Source organism: Brachyhypopomus gauderio, chromosome 19, assembly GCF_052324685.1.
Source record: "Brachyhypopomus gauderio isolate BG-103 chromosome 19, BGAUD_0.2, whole genome shotgun sequence".
Classification (NCBI taxonomy): domain Eukaryota; kingdom Metazoa; phylum Chordata; class Actinopteri; order Gymnotiformes; family Hypopomidae; genus Brachyhypopomus; species Brachyhypopomus gauderio.
Window position 1 is genome coordinate 223,358 of NC_135229.1, and position 26,643 is coordinate 250,000.

General features: G+C 46.6%; 1 protein-coding gene across 4 annotated transcripts in view; it reads right to left on the minus strand.

The window, feature by feature from the left end:
* pard3ab (par-3 family cell polarity regulator alpha, b) overlaps positions 1 to 26,643 on the minus strand; it is a 76,914-nt gene that overhangs the window by 10,572 nt on the left and 39,699 nt on the right. For 3 of the 4 annotated variants that reach the window (XM_076981412.1, XM_076981410.1, XM_076981413.1), the window contains 8 exons: positions 24,418 to 24,571; positions 23,217 to 23,403; positions 22,799 to 22,944; positions 21,617 to 21,661; positions 18,990 to 19,220; positions 18,690 to 18,894; positions 16,017 to 16,130; positions 9,242 to 9,469 (listed from right to left, as the gene is read on the minus strand). In XM_076981412.1, the coding sequence (XP_076837527.1) occupies positions 9,242 to 9,469; positions 16,017 to 16,130; positions 18,690 to 18,894; positions 18,990 to 19,220; positions 21,617 to 21,661; positions 22,799 to 22,944; positions 23,217 to 23,403; positions 24,418 to 24,571 (1,310 nt within the window). The remainder of the gene's footprint in view (positions 1 to 9,241; positions 9,470 to 16,016; positions 16,131 to 18,689; positions 18,895 to 18,989; positions 19,221 to 21,616; positions 21,662 to 22,798; positions 22,945 to 23,216; positions 23,404 to 24,417; positions 24,572 to 26,643) is intronic. The other variant, XM_076981411.1, reaches the window with a different exon arrangement.

The following is a 26,643-nucleotide window of genomic DNA, read 5'->3' on the forward strand; positions in this document are numbered from 1 at the left end:
TACTATTACAGCAAAAAATACTATTACTACTAAACTACTATTACTGCAAAAATAAAATACTATTACTACTAAAAACTACTATTACTGCAAAAAAACCTACTATTACTACTAAAAACTACTATTACTGCAAAAAATGCTATTACTACTAAACTACTATTACTGCAAAAAACTACTATTAAAACTAAAAACTACTGTTACTGCAAAAAACGACTAACTGCAAAAAACTACTATTACTACTAAACTACTATTACGAAAACCTACTGTGTGTGTGTATGTTTACATTTGTGGGTATGCGAATATGCATGTGTGTACACACGTGTGTTTGTTAGCCTTAGCACTTCAGGTGGTGGTTGGTGAAAATCAGAGGCGGAAAGAGTACTGAAAAATTGTAATTGAGTAAAAGTATCTTTACTTTGCCTAAAATCTACTCAGAGTAAAAGTAAAATTACCCATCTCAAAATTTACTCGAGTAAAAGTACAAAATTACTTCCATTAAAATGTAATTTGAGTAAAAGTTTCTTAGTTACTTTCAGTTATTTAATGCATGGATGAATCATGAACCAAATTCAGCACAAGTTGTTTTAATCGATTTCAAAGTGTATTTAAGTGCACATCCACACTTGCAAAAAGATCAGCTGGGCTCAGGAACATACTTCCTCACAGCACAAGGACAGTCACAACCTGTACCATAAAGTGCAAACAATTTTCAGTCCTATTGTCCAACGGACAACACTATGATAAGAAAGAAATTTAAATGACAAATTATTCAAAAAACAAAATGCACACAAAATTAAGTGCCCACAAGATGCCACAAATCAAACTAAAATGCAACAGGATTCCACTACTCACAATAAAATGCCCACAGGATCCCACATCAAAAATTAAAAAATGCTCATAGGATCCCACAATTTAAAAGTAAGTGCTCACAGGATCCAACTATTCAAAATACAGTGCCCACCGGATCCCACTATTCACAAAAAAATGCCCACAGGTTGCCACAACTCAAAATAAAATATAAAATGACCACAGGATCCCACATCTCAAAATAAAACAAAATGCGCACAGGATTCCACTATTTAAAACGCTCACAGGATCCAACTATTCAAAATACAGCACCCACAGGATTCAATTTTTCACAATAAAATGTCCACAGGATCCCACAGAACCTGATAGATAGAAGATTTAAAGATAGAACAATCTCATCCTTTTGGAAATAAGTGCACCAGATTACGACCTGATTATGAGACAATGGAAAGGGTGCGCGCAAGGCAAGACCACGCAATTGGCCTTCAGTTCTGGGACTCAGAAGTTTAAATTTCTGCCCGCATTTAATTTTTCACCATCAATATTTTTTTACTCAGTAATGTGAGGGCATTCAAATGTAGTGAAGTAAAACTACTTGGGTCAAAATGTACTAAAGTAAAAGTAAAAATTACATATTTCAAAAACTACTCAGAAAATTACAAATTACTCATAAAAAGTACTCAATTACAGTAATGTGAGTAAATGTAATTAGTTACTTTCCTCCCCTGGTGAAAATACACATATACATACAAATGTACACTTGTAAGACTCACACAACCAAACAGCAAAATGTGTGCTGGGTGTCTCGAGCGTTTCGTTCACCTAATGCATGTACACACACACACACACACACACACACACACACACACACACACACTTTAGTTTAACTAATGTCTGCCCACATACATACACACACACACACACACACACACACACAGAATTTAGTTTCCCTAATACACATCTACTACACATCTACTGGCAATAGAATTCTCTATTTCCCAACACAGCACTCTGTCTCTAACAGACAGACAGAGACCGTCAGACAGAGACAGACAGACAGAGACAGATAGAGTAATGGCTGACTGTGGTTACGGTAAAGATGAGTGTAAAGGACCTATCAGAAATGAATAAGAGTGAGACACTACGGGTCTGTACACACACCCCTTTAAAAGCACACACACACGTATTGATAGATAATAACGTCTCTTTATCTTCATCTCTCTCTCTCTCTCTCTCTCTCTCTCTCTCTCACACACACACACACACACACACACACACACACACACACACACACACACACACACACACACACACACACACACACACAGAGGGGAAGACAGAAACAGGTCAGCACTCTCTGAATCTAAACATACTGTCAGCTGTTGGAAGACGAAGATCATCCACACCAGGAATCATCTTGATGAAGCCCCTTCTGTGTGTGTCTCCATGGTGGGCCAGGACTACCCCTGATGTTTCCCAGTAACTGCACTGTGTTAACTGTTCAACAACACACGTACTAGCTAACCTCAACCTAACTGCTTATGCGTGTACGTGCACGTGTGCTGTGTTCTATCGTGTTCAAGTGCCCCTAGATACAACTACCCTCTCATAGCCAGCATCCTTCCTCCACACACACTCTCTCCCTTCTCTCTCTCCCTCTCTCTCTCCTTTCTCTCTCTCTCTCTCTCTCTCTCTCTCTCTCTCTCTCTCTCTCTCTCTCTCTCTCTCTCAAAACACCCTCTCATAGCCGCCATCCTTTCCCAGAACACACTTTCACAGACACTCATATATAATGTTGTCCAGGAGCCAAAATCCCACAGAGCCCAAACCGTCACTTGAGAACTCCACACACTCTAAACACACACACACACACACACACACACACACACACACACACACACACACACACACACTCTCTGAATACACACACACTCTCTCTCTCTCTCTCTCTCTCTCTCTCTAAATACACATAAAATCAGATTACAACAAACCTTATTGGAAGTAGGGGTAGGTTTAGGGTTTCAACCTGAACCTGAATTTTTACCCAAACCTGAATTTTAACTTTTTTTTGGATACCTGAAGTCAAATCAAATCAAATAAAAGTTTATTTGTATAGCGCTTTTCACAACACATGTTGTCACAAAGCGCTTTACAGGATTTAAAAGGTTAACAATACTATGGGTCCAGAACCCTAATGAGCAAGCCAAAGGCGACAGTGGCGAGGAAAAACTCCCTATGATGGTGGGGATTAGGAAGAAACCTCGGGAGAAGCAAGACTCAAAAGGGAACCCATCCTCCATTGGGCGGCCCGTTAACACACAAATTACACAAAATACAGACAAATACACAAGTCACACACAAATCACACAATCAGACTAAGTAAAGGTAAAAATGAAAGTTCTGGGTCTGTTGATGAACGCCAGGCTTTCATTCAATGTCGGAGCAGCGATGCTGGTATTGTAGGCTCCGACTGCAATGTTACTCTCCAGGTGAACCTCGGAGAAAAGATACGAGATGTAGTAACTATGTAACAGATTAATCAAAGGCCAAACTAAACAGATGAGTCTTTAATCGAGTTTTAAACATTGAGACTGTGTCTGAGTCCCGAATAGAGGCAGGAAGATTATTCCACAATTGTGGAGCTTTAAAAGAAAAGGCTCTTCCACCTGCTGTGATCTTTTTGATCCTAGGAACAGTTAATAACCCTGTGTCCTGCGAGCGAAGTGAACGCGCTGGGTTATGTTGTTCAATAAGTTCACTAAGATAGTCTGGAGCTAAGCCATGCAGCGTTTTATATGTTAATAAAAGTATTTTATAGTCAATACGGAATCTAATTGGCAGCCAGTGTAATGACGATAGTACGGGACTAATGTGATCAAACTTTTTAGTTTTTGTTAAAACTCGTGCTGCTGCGTTCTGAACCAGCTGGAGTTTGTTTATCGATTTACCAGAGCATCCAGCTAGGAGACTGCTGCAATAATCTAAACGAGAGGATATGAATGCATGGATTAGTTTTTCTGCATCACTAATATTTAATATGTTTCTAATTTTGGCAATGTTGCGCAAGTGAAAAAACGCTACCCTAGTTATATTATTAATATGTGTATCGAACGAGAGATCTGGGTCTATTGTGACGCCCAAGTTCTTTACCTCTGCGCTGGGGGTTATAGTAAAAGAATGTAGATTCAATGCTACATTATGTATCTTGTCTCTCGCAGCCCTAGACCCAACTATTATTAATTCTGTTTTATCGGGATTTAGTGCTAGAAAGTTACACGCCATCCAATGTTTTATCTCTTCTACACATTTCTCAATCTTACTGTTTGACTCCTTTAATACCTACCGTGTTTTCTAGTCTATCCAGCAAAATGTTGTGGTCTACAGTATCAAAAGCTGCACTAAGATCTAACAGTATAAGGAACGAGACAAGCCCATTATCGGCCGATATTAGTAGATCATTCACTACCCTGAGTAAAGCTGTTTCAGTGCTGTGGTTTGGTCTAAATCCTGATTGGAACTTTTCATGGATACTATTTGATTGGAGATCAAAAACTGCTCGAAAACTGCTTTTTCTAAAATTTTAGAGATAAATGGGAGATTAGAAATGGGTCTATAGTTAGCTAGAATCTGCGGATCGAGATTCTGTTTTTTAATCAAGGGTCTAATTACGGCGCATTTTAATTGTTTGGGCATGTAACCTAGGTTAAGGGAGGAGTTAATCATATTTAGTAAGGGCCCTGCAATGGCTGGGAGTAGGTCTTTAAATAGACGGTTTGGAACTGGGTCAAATATACATGATGTAGGCTTAGACGAATTAATCAGTGTTGTGAGCTCTTTTTGCGATATAGAATCGAAGATATTTAGCTCAGTAATATTTTTGGATGCATAGTTACTAATAGCTGAACTACTGGGGTTGGAATGGAGGTTAGGCTGCGATGTATTATGACTCTGTAGTCGGATATTATCTATTTTATTATTGAAAAAGTTTTAAAATTCATCGCTAGTGTGTGTAAGTGCTGTGTTTGAACTAGTGTCGTTGATATTTCTTGTTAGTTTAGATACCGTCGTGAAGAGAAATCTAGGGTTATTCTTGTTGTTTTCTATTAGTGTTGAATAGTATGCGGCTCTAGCTTTTATTAGGGCATGTTTATATTTGACTATGGCGTCTTTCCATGTGATTCTAAACACTTCTAGTGAGGTGGATTTCCATTTTCGCTCCGCTGCTCGAGCTGCCTGTTTTAGAAGACGAGTGTGTTCGTCATACCATGGTGTAAGCTTTTTCTCCCTAATAAATTTTGTTTTAATTGGAGCTACACTGTCTAAGGTATTGCTGAGTGTAGAATAAAACTGTTGTGTTGCCTGTTCCAATTCATTGGGCTGCAGTGGCATAGTGTTCGGTAGCTCCGGCAGTAAGTTTATAAATGTTGCTGCAGTGTCGGATATGATAGTGCGCGTGGTTTTTGTATGGCGCATCTGATGTACATTGTATAAAGCTATTTCATATATTAGTAAGGAATGATCTGAAATGGCGTCCTTTTGGGGGATGTCTGCCAAATGTTCTATGTTTAATCCGTAAGTAAGTATTAAGTCTAAGGTATGTTTACAGCGGTGGGTAGGCCCTGTCACATTTTGGGCTATACCTACTGAATCTAGTATGGAGTCGAACGCAATTTTCAGTGGGTCTGATTCATTTTCATAATGAATGTTGAAATCACCCACAATTACAAATCTCTCGATGGTTAAGACTAGTTCCGAAAGAAACTCAGCAAATTCCTGAAGAAATTTCGAGTAGGGACCCGGCGGTCGATAGATGGTCACTAATTTAAGCTTTGTTTTATTGCCTATAAGATTATTGCCTATTTCACCTATCAAAGCCTCGAATGAGTTAATAGAGGTGGTTGGTTTTACAGTAAAACCTATATCTGTGTCATATATTGTGGCTACTCCACCTCCACGCCCTGTGATACGGGGCTGATGAACATGAAGTGAATTTCACAGGCTTTTTTTTCAAGAAATAATGGTTTCAGGTTTAGGTTCTAGTGACCCTGAAAAAGCTCCATAGAGAACAGACCAACACATCCTCATCTCATACTACCTCTCTGTCTCTCCCCGGAAGATCACATCAAACTCCCAAAGGTCAAGCATAAGGTCAAAGTAATAATTGTAGTCCCCTTTGAAACTGTGGACCGAATAACTGTTGAACATTCAGCAGTTAACTCTGTTTCCTTTCACATATGAGCTGTTATTATTGACATTATTATGACATTATTCGCATACTGTTATGATTAACTGCCATGGTATGTTGTTCTGGTCTGTAGTTATGATCAGTTATGGTCTGTAGTTATGATCAGTTATGGTCTGTTACAAACTGTTCTGAGCTGTTATGGTTTGTGGCTATGAACTGTAATGTGCTGTTTTGGGTGTGCTGTTATGTGTGTGTGTGTGTGGGTGTGACAGAAGAGAGAGTTTTGTACATACATGTGTGTGTGTGTGTGTGTGTGTGTGTGTGTGTGTGTGTGTGTGTGTGTGTGTGTGTGTGTGAGACAGAAGAGAGAGTTTTGTGAGTCTGTGTGAGAAAGATAGTATGTCAGACAAAGAGATAGCGAGAAAGAGAGAGAGAGAGAGAGAGAGAGAGAGAGAGAGAGAGAGAGAGAGAGAAAGAGAGAGACATAGCTGCCTTTGGTGTACTTTAATTAGCTCTCGGTCTCTCTCTCTTATGTCTGTCTGTCCCTCTCTTCACCTCCTCTGTTGTTCTGGCCATGTGCCTGTTACAGTGTGTTAACTCCCACTCACACTGCACCGGCTCTCCAGAGACAGAACTAACAGTTAGAGTGTGTGTGTGTGTGTGTATGTGGTGTGTATGTATGCGTGTGTATGTATATGTGGTGTGTGTGTGTGTGTGTGTGTATATGTGGTGTGTGTGTGTGTATGTATATGTGGTGTATGTGTGTGTATGTATATGTGGTGTATGTGTGTGTGTGTGTGTGTATGTATATGTGGTGTGTGTGTGTGTGTGTGTGTGTGTGTGTGCGCACTGTTGCATGACTTATTTTGGTTTAACCTTTTGTCAGTTTCTTATTGGTGTATTTTTTAGATTGGTAGATGGTTTCCTACATTACCCACAAGGCCAGATTCCTCCTAGCTCAACTCATCAGTGTCATGCAACTGCATTGCATCCTGGACTTTTGAGTCTTGTCAGGTAGGCCCCATCAAAAGATACACATATAACAGAGTTCAGCACAGCCAATACTGCAAACAATGATTAACCCAACACAGAACCCCCCACCTCAACAAACACACACAACGCCTGATCCAGTCACACACCAAACAAGAGCATGAATAGCACACATATGAACACACCCACACACACGGGCACACACGCACCTTCCCCCAACACGCACACACGTGCAAGCATGCGACCACACGCGCACACACACGCACGTGCGTCCATCAAGGTCCTCCATCAAGGACTAAACCTCCCAAAGTCCTCAATCACTGAGGCTATTAGCCTACTTACAAAACCCATGTGCTCAGCAACAGAGCTTCTGTGGCCTAGATGTGACAGTGGCACACAGGGGAAGGGAGAGCTGGGAGGGATATGGGCGGAGTTAGGGTTAGGGGCGGAGTTAGGGTTAGGGGCTGTATGTATCACAGACTGAGCTAATCATTACAAGCGCTTCCAGATGTGTGTGTGTGTGTGTGTGTGTTAGATATGTTGGGCAATACTATGACAAGTTGACAGATGGTGGGAATTCTGGGTTAACTAGCCCAAACCAAATGTTCAGATTAAGACCAGAGAACAGTTTCTTCATACATTACTGCATTTTCACTGGGGGCACACCGCCACACACATACCAGTTCAACTTTAATAAGGACCAACACTATTACCAGTACCAGCACTATTAACACACCGCCACACACATACCAGTTCAACTTTAATAAGGACCAACACTATTACCAGTACCAGCACTATTAACACACAGAGATAGAGATACAGACTCCTACCTAATGTACTCTTATTCTCTCTCTCTCTCTCTCTCTCTCTCTCTCTCTCTCTCTCTCACACACACACACACACACACACACACACACACACACACACACACACACACACACACACACACACACCACACACTTCCTCTATTCTTTGAAGATTGGCTTCCTTTTGTATCCTCAGGAATATTCCCACAGTGCCATTCTGCAAGTCTCAGGGTGGAATGTGCTTCACTTCCTGTTTCCTGCACGTTCTTACAGGAAGTGCCCTTCCTGCCTCTCTGGGTGTTTGTCTTATCGTCTGAGACTCGGACACTCAAACAGTGCTTGTTTTCTTAACAAGTTTTAGCACCTTTCTCACCAAGAGAAACAGTCTGCCCTCTATACTTAAAGACAGAGAGACAGACAGTGAGAGAGACAGAAAGAGACAGAGAGAGAGACAGAGAGACAGACAGAAAGAGAGACAGAGAGACAGACAGAGAGAGATAGGAGCACATTATTTACCCTCCGAAATACAGGAACAAATGTACACTACACACACACACACACACACACTACCCAACACGCCACACACACACCACCCAACACACACTACCCAAGATGTCACATGCGCACAATACCCAACACATCACACGCACAAATTACCCCTCACACACACACACACACACACACACACACACACACACACAATACCAACATGCCAGACACCCACTACCCAACACACCACCCAACACATTATCACACCGCACTACCCAACATGCCAGACACACTCTACCCAAGACATCACATGAGCACAATACCCAACACATGCACACATGACCCCTCACACACACACACAATATCCCCCAGACATTCAAACATGTTATTACACATACAAACATACGTTTAGCTTGTTAGTATTCGTTTACTTTCATACACATTTGTTTCGTATTTTATTAGAGAGAGAGAGAGAGAGAGGAAGAGAGAGAGAGAGAGAGAGAGAGAGAGAGAGGGAGGGAGGGAGCACAATCAAATGCGTGAGCTTGTGTGTGTAATGTCTCCTTCAGTTCTGTGTCCACTGAGTAGAGAGCTCCACTTCTAACCCTACAAATGGAGTTTGGGGGGCCTGGGTGTGGTACTGTGTTCTGTGGGTGTGTGGTACTGTGTTCTGTGGGTGTGTGGTACTGTGTTCTGTGGGTGTGTGGTACTGTGTTCTGTGGGTGTTTGGTACTGTGTTCTGTGGGTGTGTGGTACTGTGTTCTGTGGGTGTGTGGTACTGTGTTCCGTGGGTGTGTGGTACTGCATTCCGTGGGTGTGTGGTACTGCGTTCCGTGGGTGTGTGGTACTGCGGTCCGTGGGTGTGTGGTACTGCGTTCCGTGGGTGTGTGGTACTGCGTTCCACGGGTTTGTGGTACTGTGTTCTGTAAGGCAGTGTGCTGTGTGTGTTCTGTTCATCACCCTTCACCTGTCTGAGGGCAGGTGTCCATTGTGGGCGTTGGTGAATGTGTGCGGCGAGTCTGGTGGTGTGCGGTAGCTGTGATAGGTCCCTCGCTCTAGGGAGGCTGGGAGAGACGTGATGCCCAGGAAGGGGCTCTGCTCGCTGGATACTGAAGCTTGCGCTCCGTCCTGCATCTCCGCGGAGTCTCGGTCCCGCGCCTGACGGGCACGCAGCTCACGCATCTTAGCCTGAATCCTGCAGAGAGCAAAACACTTACAGCACACTGTACACACACCCACACACACACTGTACACACACCCACACACACTGTACGTACACACACACACACTGTACACACCCACACACACACACACACACAGTACACACACACACACACACACACTGTACACACACACACACACACACAGTACACACACACACACACAATGTACACACACAACACACACAGTACACACACACACACAATGTACACACACACACAACACACACAGTACACACACACACTGTACACACACTGTATACACACACATAGTGCACACACACACAGTGCACACTGCTATACACACTGATACACACATTGATACACACACTGATACACTGCTATACACACAACCCACACACACTGATACACACACACTGACACACACACACACACACACACTGATACACATACACTGCTATAAACACAACCAACACACACTGCTATACATGCACACAAACACAACACACACACAATGCAATAAACACAACACATATACACACTGATACACACATTGATACACACACTGATACACACACTGATACACTGCTATACACACAACCCACACACAACACACACACTGATACACACAAACTGATACACACACACACTGATACACATACACTGCTATACACACAACCAACACACACTGCTATACACACACACACAAACACAACACACACACAATGCAATAAACACATACACACACTGCTATAAACACAACACATACACACACGGCTACACACATAATAGACACTGATACACACAACATGTTTACTGCACACTGACACACACAGACATATTTACTGCACACACACTGCGTCATGATAAACTTGTTAAACATTTACTGGTGTTAGTCTATAAAATGTACATACACATACACACACTCAACATATACATGTATATATAAACACCTACACACAACACACACTCCCAACCACACACACATATGCACTCAACACACTTGTGTATATATGCAGTAAAATGTAGTTCTAAACTGAATTATTTTCTGTTTCTTCATTTCAAGATGCTTTTCTGTGTGGAAGTGAACCCATGTGACCTCACATACTCTCTGTGACCCCATGTGACATCACATACGCTCTGTGACCCCATGTGACCTCACATACTCAGCTGGGGTTGTGATTACGGTCTTTGTATGTTTCATCTACCTCAACAGTGAACACTGCAAACACAATTCCATCACAAACTGGGCTACCGCAGCAGCTGTGTGAGCCCCTGTGAATGGGGGTCACACTATGAGGAAATGTGTTGAATACACAATGTCAGGACAGCAAGATCTGGCTGTGATAAACATCTAAAGCCCATTAGCAGACAAAACAATCGAGCAATAACTCTAACAGATGGAAAAACACTGAAACACTGACAATCACCCACACCAACACCCCCCAACACCCCAACCATCCTCACCCCAACACTCCAACCACCCACACCCCCAACACTCCAACCATCCATACCCTCAACACCCCAACCATCCACACCCCCAAACACCTCAACCATCCTCACCCCTAACACTCCAACCATCCACCCCCCAACACTCCAACCATCCACCCCCCAACACTCCAACCACCCACACCCCCAACACTCCAACCATCCACCCCCCAACACTCCAACCATCCACCCCCAACACTCCAACCACCCACACCCCCAACACTCCAACCATCCATACCCTCAACACCTCAACCATCCACCCCCCAACACTCCAACCATCCACCCCCAACACTCCAACCACCCACACCCCCAACACTCCAACCATCCATACCCTCAACACCTCAACCATCCACACCCCCAACACCCCAACCATCCTCACCCCAACACTCCAACCACCCACACCCCCAACACTCCAACCATCCATACCCTCAACACCTCAACCATCCACACCCCCAAACACCTCAACCATCCTCACCCCCAACACTCCAACCATCCTCACCCCCAACACTCCAACCATCCACCCCCAACACTCCAACCATCCACCCCCCAACACTCCAACCATCCACCCCCCAACACTCCAACCACCCACACCCCAAAACTCCAACCACCCACACCCCAACACTCCAACCATCCACACCCCAAAACTCCAACCATCCACACCCCCAACACTCCAACCATCCTCACCCCCAACACTCCAACCATCCATACCCTCAACACCCCAACCATCCACACCCCCAAACACCCCAACCATCCACACCCCCAACACTCCAACCATCCACACCCCAACACTCCAACCACCCACCCCCAACACTCCAACCATACACCCCCCAACACTCCAACCATCCACCCCCCAACACTCCAACCACCCACACCCCCAACGCTCCAACCATCCACCCCCAACACTCCAACCACCCACACCCCAACACTCCAACCATCCACACCCCAACACTCCAACCACCCACACCCCCAACACTCCAACCATCCACACCCCCAACACCCCAACCACCCACACCCCAACCACCCACACCCCCAACACCCCAACCATCCACACCCCCAAACATCTCAACCACCCACACCCCCAACCACCCACACCCCCAAACACCTCAACCATCCACACCCCCAAATACCTCAACCATCCACACCCCCAACACTCCAACCATCCACACCCCCAACACCTCAACCATCCACACCCCCAACACTCCAACCATCCACACCCCCAACACAACACTCAACCATCCACCCCCCAACACCCCAACCATCCACCCCCCAACACCCCAACCATCCACCCCCCAACACTCCAACCATCCACCCCCCAACACTCCAACCACCCACCCCCCAACACTCCAACCACCCACACCCCCAACACTCCAACCACCCACACCCCCAACACTCCAACCACCCACACCCCCAACACTCCAACCACCCACACCCCCAACACTCCAACCATCCACCCCCCAACACTCCAACCACCCACACCCCCAACACTCCAACCATCCTCACCCCCAACACTCCAACCATCCATACCCTCAACACCTCAACCATCCACACCCCCAAACACCTCAACCATCCTCACCCCCAACACTCCAACCATCCACCCCCCAACACTCCAACCATCCACCCCCCAACACTCCAACCATCCACACCCCAACACTCCAACCACCCACACCCCCAACACTCCAACCACCCACACCCCCAACACTCCAACCATCCTCACCCCCAACACTCCAACCATCCATACCCTCAACACCCCAACCATCCACACCCCCAAACACCCCAACCATCCACACCCCCAACACTCCAACCATCTACACCCCAACACTCCAACCACCCACCCCCAACACTCCAACCATACACCCCCCAACACTCCAACCATACACCCCCCAACACTCCAACCACCCACACCCCCAACGCTCCAACCACCCACACCCCCAACGCTCCAACCACCCACACCCCAACCATCCAACCACCCACACCCCAACCATCCACACCCCAACACTCCAACCATCCACACCCCCAACACCCCAACCACCCACACCCCAACCACCCACACCCCCAACACCCCAACCATCCACACCCCCAAACATCTCAACCACCCACACCCCCAAACACCTCAACCATCCACACCCCCAAACACCTCAACCATCCACACCCCCAACACTCCAACCATCCACACCCCCAACACCTCAACCATCCACACCCCCAACACCCCAACCATCCACACCCCAACACCCCAACCATCCACACCCCCAACACCCCAACCATCCACACCCCCAACACTCCAACCATACACCCCCCAACACTCCAACCATCCACCCCCCAACACTCCAACCATCCACCCCCCAACACTCCAACCACCCACACCCCCAACGCTCCAACCACCCACACCCCCAACGCTCCAACCATCCACCCCCAACACTCCAACCACCCACACCCCAACACTCCAACCATCCACACCCCAACACTCCAACCATCCACACCCCAACACTCCAACCACCCACACCCCCAACACTCCAACCACCCACACCCCCAACACCCCAACCACCCACACCCCCAACACCCCAACCATCCACACCCCCAAACATCTCAACCACCCACACCCCCAACCACCCACACCCCCAAACACCTCAACCATCCACACCCCCAAACACCTCAACCATCCACACCCCCAACACTCCAACCATCCACACCCCCAACACCTCAACCATCCACACCCCCAACACTCCAACCATCCACACCCCCAACACAACACTCAACCATCCACCCCCCAACACTCCAACCACCCACCCCCCAACACTCCAACCACCCACCCCCCAACACTCCAACCACCCACACCCCCAACACTCCAACCACCCACACCCCCAACACTCCAACCACCCACACCCCCAACACTCCAACCATCCACCCCCCAACACTCCAACCACCCACACCCCCAACACTCCAACCATCCACCCCCCAACACTCCAACCACCCACACCCCCAACACTCCAACCATCCTCACCCCCAACACTCCAACCATCCTCACCCCCAACACTCCAACCATCCATACCCTCAACACCCCAACCATCCACACCCCCAAACACCTCAACCATCCTCACCCCCAACACTCCAACCATCCACCCCCCAACACTCCAACCATCCACACCCCAACACTCCAACCACCCACACCCCCAACACTCCAACCACCCACACCCCCAACACTCCAACCATCCTCACCCCCAACACTCCAACCATCCATACCCTCAACACCCCAACCATCCACACCCCCAAACACCCCAACCATCCACACCCCCAACACTCCAACCATCTACACCCCAACACTCCAACCATCTACACCCCAACACTCCAACCACCCACCCCCAACACTCCAACCATACACCCCCCAACACTCCAACCATACATCCCCCAACGCTCCAACCACCCACACCCCCAACGCTCCAACCACCCACACCCCCAACGCTCCAACCATCCACCCCCAACACTCCAACCACCCACACCCCAACCATCCACACCCAACACTCCAACCACCCACACCCCCAACACTCCAACCATCCACACCCCCAACACCCCAACCACCCACACCCCAACCACCCACACCCCGAACACCCCAACCATCCACACCCCCAAACATCTCAACCACCCACACCCCCAACCACCCACACCCCCAAACACCTCAACCATCCACACCCCCAAACACCTCAACCATCCACACCCCCAACACTCCAACCATCCACACCCCCAACACCTCAACCATCCACACCCCCAACACTCCAACCATCCACACCCCCAACACAACACTCAACCATCCACCCCCCAACACCCCAACCATCCACCCCCCAACACTCCAACCACCCACCCCCCAACACTCCAACCACCCACACCCCCAACACTCCAACCACCCACACCCCCAACACTCCAACCACCCACACCCCCAACACTCCAACCATCCACCCCCCAACACTCCAACCATCCACACCCCAACACTCCAACCACCCACACCCCCAACACTCCAACCACCCACACCCCCAACACTCCAACCATCCTCACCCCCAACACTCCAACCATCCATACCCTCAACACCCCAACCATCCACACCCCCAAACACCCCAACCATCCACACCCCCAACACTCCAACCATCTACACCCCAACACTCCAACCATCTACACCCCAACACTCCAACCACCCACCCCCAACACTCCAACCATACACCCCCCAACACTCCAACCATACACCCCCCAACACTCCAACCACCCACACCCCCAACGCTCCAACCACCCACACCCTCAACGCTCCAACCATCCACCCCCAACACTCCAACCACCCACACCCCAACCATCCACACCCCAACACTCCAACCACCCACACCCCCAACACTCCAACCATCCACACCCCCAACACCCCAACCACCCACACCCCAACCACCCACACCCCGAACACCCCAACCATCCACACCCCCAAACATCTCAACCACCCACACCCCCAACCACCCACACCCCCAAACACCTCAACCATCCACACCCCCAAACACCTCAACCATCCACACCCCCAACACTCCAACCATCCACACCCCCAACACCTCAACCATCCACACCCCCAACACTCCAACCATCCACACCCCCAACACCTCAACCATCCACACCCCCAACACTCCAACCATCCACACCCCCAACACCCCAACCATCCACACCCCAACACCCCAACCATCCACACCCCCAACACCCCAACCATCCACACCCCCAACACCCCAACCATCCACACCCCCAACACCCCAACCATCCACACCCCCAACACTCCAACCATCCACACCCCCAACACTCCAACCATCCACACCCCCAACACAACACTCAACCACCCACACCCATGTGTTGTGTTAGTGTGTGTGTTGTGTGTGTGGTGTGTCCAGCCTTTACACTCGTTGTGCAACATGCTGTCTCACTCTCTTCCTGTCCTTCTCTGCCTGTGTGTGTGTGTGTGCGCGCGCGTGTGTTGTGTGCGTGTGTGTGTTGTGTGCGTGTGTGTGTTGTGTGCGTGTGTGTGTTGTGTGCGTGTTGTGTGAGTGTGTGTGTTGTGTGTACCTCTCTTGTTCTTGTCTCATTCTCTGTGTCTCCTCCTCAGATGTCTGAGTCTCTGCTTCTCTCCACGTGCTGTTTTTACTGTGAACTCGCTCATCCTTACGATGCTTCCCAAACCTGAGAAACACACACACACACACACACACGCACACGCACACGCACACACGCACACACGCACACACGCACACACACACAAAACCACACACGCGCATGTGCACAACTCTCATTAATAATACTCTCTCACCCATATCCCCCTCTACACACTTAACCATGGACAGGACGGCAGGTTCCGTTCTGATAAGGATTTTAAAACTCCCTCAGTGGACAGAACAATCATATGGACACTCAGACAACACACTCTCTCTCTCTACACACACACACACACACACACACACACACACACACACACACACACAGTACTGCCAGTGTATGTCGACATGGCACTGAGAGCTGCACTTTTGTTCAGCCTTTACACTCGTTGTGCAACATGATGTCTCACTCTCTTCCTGTTCTTCTCTGCCTGTGTGTCTTATAAAACATGATTCACTATTTTTGAAACTTCCCAGTGTAACTCAGGTCAATACTCTCTGTCATTTGGGCTTTATGTCCTCGTGGTATTAACATGGAGGGTCAGAGAAAGAGAGAAAGAGAAAGAGAGAGGGAGAGAAATCTCCCCATGTGGAAATGAAGCCAACATTATCATCATTGCCGCCGTCTGCCGTACCATTGAAGCCCCATGCAGGAAGTGCCCTAGACTCAAGAGTGCAGTTATACGGTAGTGCACATCAGTACTGTAGAATCAGGATTAGGGACTAGTATTAGTGTTTAGAGTGCAGTTATACAGTAGTCAACATTACTCTAGGGTTAGGGTGCAGGGTTAGGGTTTAGCGTGCAGTTATAAAGTCCTCCAAAGGAACTCTAGATTAGCTACATCTGTAATTTATCAGCATCCAAACATAAAGTGACACTCTGTGTGTGTGTGTGTGTGTGTGTGTGTGTGTGTGTGTGTGTGTGTGTGTGTGTGTGTGTGTGTGTGTGTGTGTGCGCGCGTTTGGTATTCAGGTGACTTTATTAATATGGCGAGAAGATCTTTGAAAGAGCCATGCATGAGGTGCGTACATACACATACACACACAGACGCGCGCATGCGCGCACACACACACACACACACACACACACACACACACGTTCTCACAGTCAGAAACTTTCTGAGACTGCTAGTGCAGGAACATTCATCATCCAGACTTCTTTCATACTGTCACATCCTGCTCTGCATCTCCGTGACAACCAGCGAAGCCAGAGATAGACAGCATATATCCATCTCCCTCATTCACACACACCAGTACCTCAGACCAGTGGCTTAACACACACCAGTGAACACCTCCTCTCCTCAACACCAGTGAACACCACCTCCTCTCAACACCAGTGAACACCTCCTCCTCTCCTCAACACCAGTGAACACCTCCTCCTCTCCTCAACACCAGTGAACACCTCCTCCTCTCCTCAACACCAGTGAACACCACCTCCTCTCAACACCAGTGAACACCTCCTCCTCTCCTCAACACCAGTGAACACCACCTCCTCTCAACACCAGTGAACACCTCCTCCTCTCCTCAACACCAGTGAACACCTCCTCCTCTCCTCAACACCAGTGAACACCACCTCCTCTCCTCAACACCAGTGAACACCTCCTCCTCTCCTCAACACCAGTGAACACCTCCTCTCCTCAACACCAGTGAACACCTCCTCTTCTCCTCAACACCAGTGAACACCTCCTCCTCTCCTCAACACCAGCAAACACCTCCTCCTCTCCTCAACACCAGTGAACACCTCCTCCTCTCCTCAACACCAGCGAACACCTCCTCCTCTTCTCAACACCAGCGAACACCACCTCCTCTCCTCAACACCAGTGAACACCTCTCCTCAACACCAGTGAACACCTCCTCCTCAACACCAGTGAACACCACCTCCTCTCTTCAACACCAGTGAACACCTCCTCCTCTCCTCAACACCAGCAAACACCTCCTCCTCTCAACACCAGTGAACACCTCCTCCTCTCCTCAACACCAGTGAACACCACCTCCTCTCAACACCAGTGAACACCACCTCCTCTCCTCAACACCAGTGAACACCTCCTCCTCTCAACACCAGTGAACACCACCTCCTCTCAACACCAGTGAACACCACCTCCTCTCCTCAACACCAGTGAACACCACCTCCTCTCCTCAACACCAGCAAACACCTCCTCCTCTCCTCAACACCAGTGAACACCTCTCCTCTCAACACCAGCAAACACCTCCTCCTCTCCTCAACACCAGTGAACACCTCCTCCTCTCCTCAACACCAGTGAACACCTCCTCCTCTCCTCAACACCAGTGAACACCTCCTCTCCTCAACACCAGTGAACACCTCCTCCTCCTCTCAACACCAGTGAACACCACCTCCTCTCCTCAACACCAGTGAATACCTCCTCCTCTCCTCAACACCAGTGAACACCACCTCCTCTCCTCAACACCAGTGAACACCTCCTCCTCTCCTCAACACCAGTGAACACCTCCTCCTCTCCTCAACACCAGTGAACACCTCCTCCTCTCAACACCAGTGAACACCACCTCCTCTCCTCAACACCAGTGAATACCTCCTCCTCTCCTCAACTCTCCTTACTCATTTTCTCACCTGAACATTTCTCCAAGACCCTTCAGCACCCCTTTCTTCCCTTTACTCTTTTCTTTTTCTTCAGTCTTCTTTCTGTCTTTTCCTCCTTTCTTCTTGTCATCCTGAGTGTCATTTGGTAGCTGTTGATCAGGAAGTGGCGTGGGATCAGTTACCGTGGAGACGGAGTCCCGCCCTGACCTAGAGCTCTCCTCTGTGTCCTCCTCAACTGGGGGGAGGGGCAAAAACAGAAATCTAAATACACAAACATTCAGCCCAATCAACTGCTTCTGTTAAAATAAACAAATTCTGATATTTCCATACGCGTATCCATGACCTCCGATTCTTCCTCATTAGCAGCTGGTCGGTCATATGATTTGTCAATGGCTGCCCGGAAACTTTCATTACAGCCACGCCCCCTTATAATACGGGGGCGTGGCCTGTGGAAGGGGACATCTCCATTGAGTGTTGCTTCAGCAACTGCAGTCTGTAAACTTTCTAAGGAGCTGGACTTCTTCAAGCCTAGAGAAGGGCCAACATCACGTTCTGTAGACCCTGAGACAAAAAAAAAGAACCAGAGACAAAACGCAAGAGATATCACAGTTAATATCGCACTTAAAGACACAGTAAATCACACACTTAACCACACAGTCAATCACTTAACCATAGTTAATCACACAGTTAACCACACACTTAAGCACACAGTTAATTACAGTCACACACAACCATAGTTATTCACACAGTTAACCACACACTTAAGCACACAATCACACAATCACACTTAATCACACACTTAACTGCACACTTAACCACAGATAACCACACAGTTAATCACAGTTAACCACAGTTAATCATACAATCACAGGTAATCACACACGTAACCACACAGTTAATCACACACTTGCCCACATACTTAACCACACAGTTAATCACACACTTAACCACAAAGTCACACACTTAACCACACACTTAACCTTAGTTAATCACACAGTCAGGGTTCATACACTTTTTTGACAACTAATTTCCATGACTTTTCCATGACTTTCAGACAAATTTCAATGACTGTACATTCTCTAAACATATGTGTAGACACGAAAAATAAGAAAAAATCCAGGCTAAAATTCCACAGTATATCATCAATTAATGAAAAGACACATGGTTTAATTGAAAAAATAAACATTTACCGTATTTTCAATATCAATATAAGCCGCATCTAAGTTTTTTTTTAATGGAAAATGTTGTAGCTATAAGCCGTATCCGGGCTAAAAGCTGGTGAGTTCCCGCTTACCGACGGGTCTGGTTAACGACGGACGGAGTTACGACCGACTTTTCTTAATTTCGCGCGGTGCGTGGAGGTGCAGTGGCAGCACAGTGGAGTGTTGTGGAGTGTAGTGGAGTGTTGTGTAGTGTTGTGTACGATAAGCTGAAGCAGCACAGCCTCCACCGCAGGCCATCTCGGCAACGCGGTCGCTCTTTCTCACGCTGTACGCACGAGAACATTGTTAGTTTTTTTCTATTCTGTGTTTACGATCAAGGCGTGTCTAAATCTAGGTTCGCGCTTAACGACGAAAACTGCTTTGCGTCGGACTTTTCAGTCTCTAACCCCAACGTTAACCAGTTGGTTAACCACACAGTGCACATTTTGCATGCCCCGTGTCCTTGTCTTTCTCAAGCCACAGCTTGTATTTGTCCAACTGAAGCAGCCATAGTTGAATCGGCATTTACCAGCATTACGCTGATTTACATGTCAAAGTACAATCTACAGCTCCGCTTGGAGTCCAACGCTAACGTAGCGAACTAACCTGTGAAGTTACGTTAGTGGTCCGCACAAAGAAAAAACATGGCTATATTATATATGTTTATTTTTTCTTCCGGTTATCGACATATATTTATTGTGTCAAGCAAATTTCCATGACTTTTCCAAAACATTTGAGTATTTTTAGTTTTTCCAAAACTTATCCAGGCCTGGAAATTGCTATTTTCAAATTCCATAACTTTTCCAGGTTTTTCATGACCGTACGAACCCTGACAGTTAACCACACACTTAAGCACACAGTTAATTAGTCACACACAACCATACAGTTAATCACAGTTAACCACACAATCACACACTTAACCACAGTTAATCATACAATCACACAGTTAATCACACTTAACCACAGTTAATCACACACTTACCAACACACTTAACCACACAGTTAATCGCACACCTAACCACAGTTAATCATACAATTAACAACAGTCAATCAGTTAACCACAAACTTAACCACACAATTAATCACACACTGATCCACACAGTTAACCACACTCTTACCAACACAGGTAATCATAGTTAATCACAGTTTATCACATACTTAACCACACAATTAATAACATACTTAAATCACACAGTAACAAACCTGGACGGACATTCTCTGACCCTTACAATGTACAGAAGCATCAGTGTAACTGCACAGGGTGTGTGTGTGTTTGTGTGTGTATGCATATGTGTATACACACATAGCTCATGTATAAACGAGTGTGAGGATAAACAGGTAGAAAAGGATTAAAGGAGAAACAGCACTCAATAACCCATTCACAAAAACGACAAGAGAAAGACACAACAAGCTCGAACTGACAAAGGACATAATCGTCCTCTGGAGAAACTGGAATTGAAGAAGAGATTTTTGGCAGGAGAACTTAAGGAAAAGTAATAAATTACTGTACTAGTAATTTATTTATAACTAGTACTACTATGTAACAGCATAGTACAAATCAGCCCTCTATAAACACCACGCACGCCCCAAACACCACATGCCCCAAACACCACGCACGCCCCAAACACCACACGCCCCAAACACCACGCACACACCCCAAACATCACACACTCCCCAAACACCATGCAAATTAGAATGCTGTGCTGATCACATAAGAACAAATGTGTGTGTGTCCTCGTGTGTGTGTGTTCTCACCTGAGTAGTTCTCTCTGCAAGAGCTGAGGTTAATCTCATCAGCCACTGTGAGAGGCATGCACAAACACACCCACACAAACACACCCACACAAACACAAACCCCAGTGTGTGGTTAGTATAGACATTCAGCATGCACAGCTAGCTTCGGTATACAACCTGCAGAATGCAGTCAGTTTACAGGCACTAACCAGTCAGTTTACAGGCACTAACCAGTCAGTTTACAGGCACTGACCAGTCAGTTTACAGGCACTGACCAGTCAGTTTACAGGCACTGATCAATCAGTTTACAGGCACTAACCAGTCAGCTTGCAGGAACTCAGGATTAGGGTTCTCACACAAGCAGGTTAATGTCACCTCATGTAAGCAGGTTAACGTCACCTATGTGTGGAGCCAGATGAGAACCACAATGTACAGTGACACTGATGTGAAGCGCTATAGCAGGGCTATTCAACTATGTTTTTCTGTGGGCCAGATTTGGCAGAGAGCTCAGACCTGTGGGCCAGACAATTTTCAGACCTATACCAATACTGTCATAGTGGATGTAAAATTGAAGCAAACACTTGGGGTTGGCGAACGTAATTTGTTGATGGGAGGGGCGAACGTAAATTCGTAAACGTAAAACGTAAACGTAAATTCGCGAACGTAAATTCGTAACTTTCGTAACTTTCGACACAGTGTCGTAAAATTTAGCAAATAGAATGTTATTTATTTTTACGGCAGTTTATCAAATATTCATTATTATTTATGAGGAGATGAGCCGCGGGCCAGTACAAATTCATTAAAGGGCTGGTTCTGGTCCGCGGGCCGCCAGTTGAATAGCCTTGCTCTATAGAGTGGCTGGGGTTTCCACTTCTACTTAAGCGCACTAAAGTTAAAACCTGATCAACACTTGCTATTTCAAAGCTGAAGCAGAAGTGGAAACAGTTAGCTGTGAAATTAAGGAATTTCTGAGACAGGATTGGAAAAAATAGAGTCCAGAGAGAGTTCATACAAAACCGTGAAGTTTCCACAACAGCTTTTGGGATGTAGTCTGGGTCAATTTGTGCATTGTTGTGTATGTACTGTGGTCAGTTGTGTAGGAACTGTGTAGTGAGTCAGAGGAGTTTAGGAATTGTTTGTTAGTAATTGTTTTAGGAACTCTTGTGGGTTTGTAGGGTATGTGGGCTGGGCGGGCGTGGGTACCCAGGTCCATGCTCCTGGACTTGCGTGTCTTGACGATGTCAAGCTGAGTGGCATCTCCGTGCTGTTTGGTGCGTTTCTCTGACATGCTCTGCCTTCCGTAGCCCTCCCTCTGAAACATCTCATCCTCTCCTCCTACACTCAGAGAGCTGAAAGACAGAGAGGGTGAGAGGGAGGGGGTGAAGGGGAAGGGAGAGAAAGGGGGAGAGAGGCAGAGGTACAGGGGGAAAGAGATGGAGGAAGAGAGGGGGGGAGAGAGAGAGATAGAAGGTAAAGGAGGAATGAAGGAAGGAGAGGAATAATGACAGGAATAATGAAACTGAACAACCTGCTGTGTTAATTGACTACAGGAACATAATCATGTCATCCTCACAGAGCTGTTCAACATTCATGGCTAAAGAATGTTCTTATGTTCTGTCACCTGTCATTCTGGAGGCGGAGCTCCTGTCCTGGCCACGGGGGCGGAGTCTCGACAGCAAAAGCAATTTCATCATGGGAACTGGAAGATGATTGGTCAGAGAGGTGGGTGGGAAGAACAGGTCTGTCGTCTTCAATCATGACGGTGTCAGCTTTAGTCATATTGACCGTGGGAGAAAGCTGAAAGTGACCTAACAGAGAAGACAAGAAAAACTATCATCACATAAATAGACACACTAATACACACCCATCACACACCCCCTCTGTGCTGGTCTGTTACTGTGTTGTTACTGTAACTCACCCCCTCTGTGCTGGTCTGTTAGCGTTGTTACTGTAACTCACCCCCTCTGTGCTGGTCTGTTAGTGTGGTTACTGTAACTCACCCCCTCTGTGCTGGTCTGTTAGTGTGGTTACTGTAACTCACTCCCTCTGTGCTGGTCTGTTACTGTGGTTACTGTATCTCACCCCCTCTGTGCTGGTCTGTTACTGTGGTTACTGTAACTCACCCCCTCTGTGCTGGTCTGTTACTGTGGTTACTGTAACTCACCCCCTCCGTGGTGGTCTGTTACTGTGGTTACTGTAACTCACCCCCTCCGTGCTGGTCTGTTACTGCTGTTACTGTAACTCACCCCCACTGTGCTGGTCTGTTAGTGTTGTTACTGTAACTCACCCCCACTGTGCTGGTCTGTTAGTGTTGTTACTGTAACTCACCCCCTCTGTGCTGGTCTGTTACTGTGGTTACTGTATCTCACCCCCTCTGTGCTGGTCTGTTACTGTGGTTACTGTATCTCACCCCCTCTGTGCTGGTCTGTTACTGTGGTTACTGTATCTCACCCCCTCTGTGCTGGTCTGTTACTGTGGTTACTGTATCTCACCCCCTCTGTGCTGGTCTGTTACTGTGGTTACTGTAACTCACCCCCTCTGTGCTGGTCTGTTACTGTGTTGTTACTGTAACTCACCCCCTCTGTGCTGGTCTGTTACTGTGGTTACTGTATCTCACCCCCTCTGTGCTGGTCTGTTACTGTGGTTACTGTAACTCACCCCCTCTGTGCTGGTCTGTTACTGTGGTTACTGTAACTCACCCCCTCTGTGCTGGTCTGTTACTGTGGTTACTGTAACTCACCCCCTCTGTGCTGGTCTGTTACTGTGGTTACTGTATCTCACCCCCTCTGTGCTGGTCTGTTACTGTGGTTACTGTATCTCACCAGGCCCTTTGCTGCTGATGTGGTTTTGAGGTTTCAGGTTCTCGTCGAGACCCTCGATGCCCCCGTACAGGCTGTGTGATATGCGTCGCTCTCGATCGTCCAGAGCTGGACTCGGGTTCTGCTCAGGCCCACCAGGACCACACAGGGTTTCAAACTGACAAACACAGGGACAGAAAATAGTTCACCATTTTCCACAGGAAGCAAATTATATTTGCAATAATCCTAAAACAGTACTGATGGTCCATCACTTAATACAATCTTCCTGTTATATTAATTCTACTTGATTGTATTCAGATAAACTGATAAATGGTCAAACATTAAAGGAATCATCTTATTTTATGAATCCATCTTACTGTATGAGCACGTCACACAAACACTTTCACTTTCTGCTGTTGAATAGATAGAAAATATCAGGCATTTAATAAAGCTATTTAGAGAAAATGCATTTTAATAAGTTACTTATGAATATGTGATGTATGTGAGGTAGAATAAGCAGGTGTGCTGGTGATTAGGTGTGTGCCGGTGACGTGAAGCTGTTCTTGTGGTCTGGTGTCTGGTGGCTCAGTCTGAATAATCTGCAGGTTTGTGTGGTTTCATCAGGAGTAAAAGGAGAAACTGGTCAGAGCAGTCATTGTGATGTCATCTAATCTGCATATCCCAAGACACTTTCAATTTTGATTTGCTTGAGCCATGTGCAATTTTTGGTAGGTGTGGTGGTAGTGGGGGGAGGGGCGTGGCTTTTTCATTGTGTCTCAGCCTTTAGTTTCACCGTGCTGTTATCTCTACAACTCTGAATTACAATTTGTACATGTATGTTTATAGGTACAGGAGTGGTGTGTGTGTGTGTGTGTGTGTGTGTGTGTGTGTGTGAGAGAGAGAGAGAGAGAGAGAGAGAGGGTTTGTGTGTGTGCGTAAAAGTCACATGCATGTCCTCACAGAACTGCCGCTGATATTCATATTCCCAGAATACCCTGGGGGTGAATGTAATGTGCAGAATGCTGTGACCTGATTGGCTGCTCTTAAATCAGATCTGTTCCAAAATGGAACAGAGAGGCAACATCAGAGAATAAACTGCCTTTTTGTGTGTGTGTGTGTGTGTGTGTGTGTGTGTGTGTGTGTGTGTGTGTGTGTGTGTGTGTGTGTGTGTGTGTGTGTTGACACACTATGTGTGCACACATGGTAAGATTCTAGGGTAATATAATGAAAGCACAAAGGCAAAATGCTCCTGCAAGCACATTCTTAGATCAGTCAGATTCAACGTGACTGTAGTTTCACACCAAATAACCAAGTTCAAATGGAGCCATCAACAGATATTACAGACCATTAAAAATATAATAATCAAACTTGTGCACACTCCTGAAAGTATACTAGACTAAATAATAGTCTGGGCAACTCTACATGGCTGTATTGTGGAGTTTTACTCTATAATAACAAAACAGAATACAGAGAACTGAAGATAAATGTCTTTAATTTGGTCATTTAATAAAACAGCACAATAAATGTTGTCTTTCTCAGTGTATAAAAGTGTCAGTCAGTGTAAAATTATTACATCAGTTGAGAGAGCAAACACATTCAATAGTGCCTTGGCATTAAGTTAATAAAAATGTAAATTTCCATAATTTCACAGAAGAAACTGTTTCAAAGTCCGATATGAATGAATTTTTTTTCATTCAGTGTTCCTCTCTCTCTCCATCTCATCTCTCTGTCTGTGGTCCAAATGATACCAGTCGCTCTCGCTGTTGGGCTCTGTCTGATGTGTCCATCAATCTATCACTTGATCTGATTTTCCCTTCATAATGTCTCCTCTCTCTGTCTCGATGGACTGGCCTGCCCCTCTGTCTTTCTGTAGTGTCATGTCTTTCCCACCCACTATAGTGTCTGATCTCGCTCTCACTATTGTCTGATCTCACTCTATATCTCTCTCTTTCTCCATCATATCTCTCTTTTTCTAACAGTTTCTCATATGATTGCTCCATCTCTTTTCTGGTTTTGTATCTGAGTTTTTTCTCGGTACTGTCTCTCTTGTCCGATCTCTCATCCAGTGTTTCTGTGCTGTCGGATCTCCAAGTATCCCTCTCATCTAGGCTGCTGTTCTCTTTATATTGTCTGATTTTTCTCATACCACTTTCTCTACTGTCTGATCTCTCCCCCGGTGTTTCACTGCTATCATATCTCCATCTATCTTCCTCATCTTGTCTTTTCTTTTCTCTGAGATCTCTGAAGTTT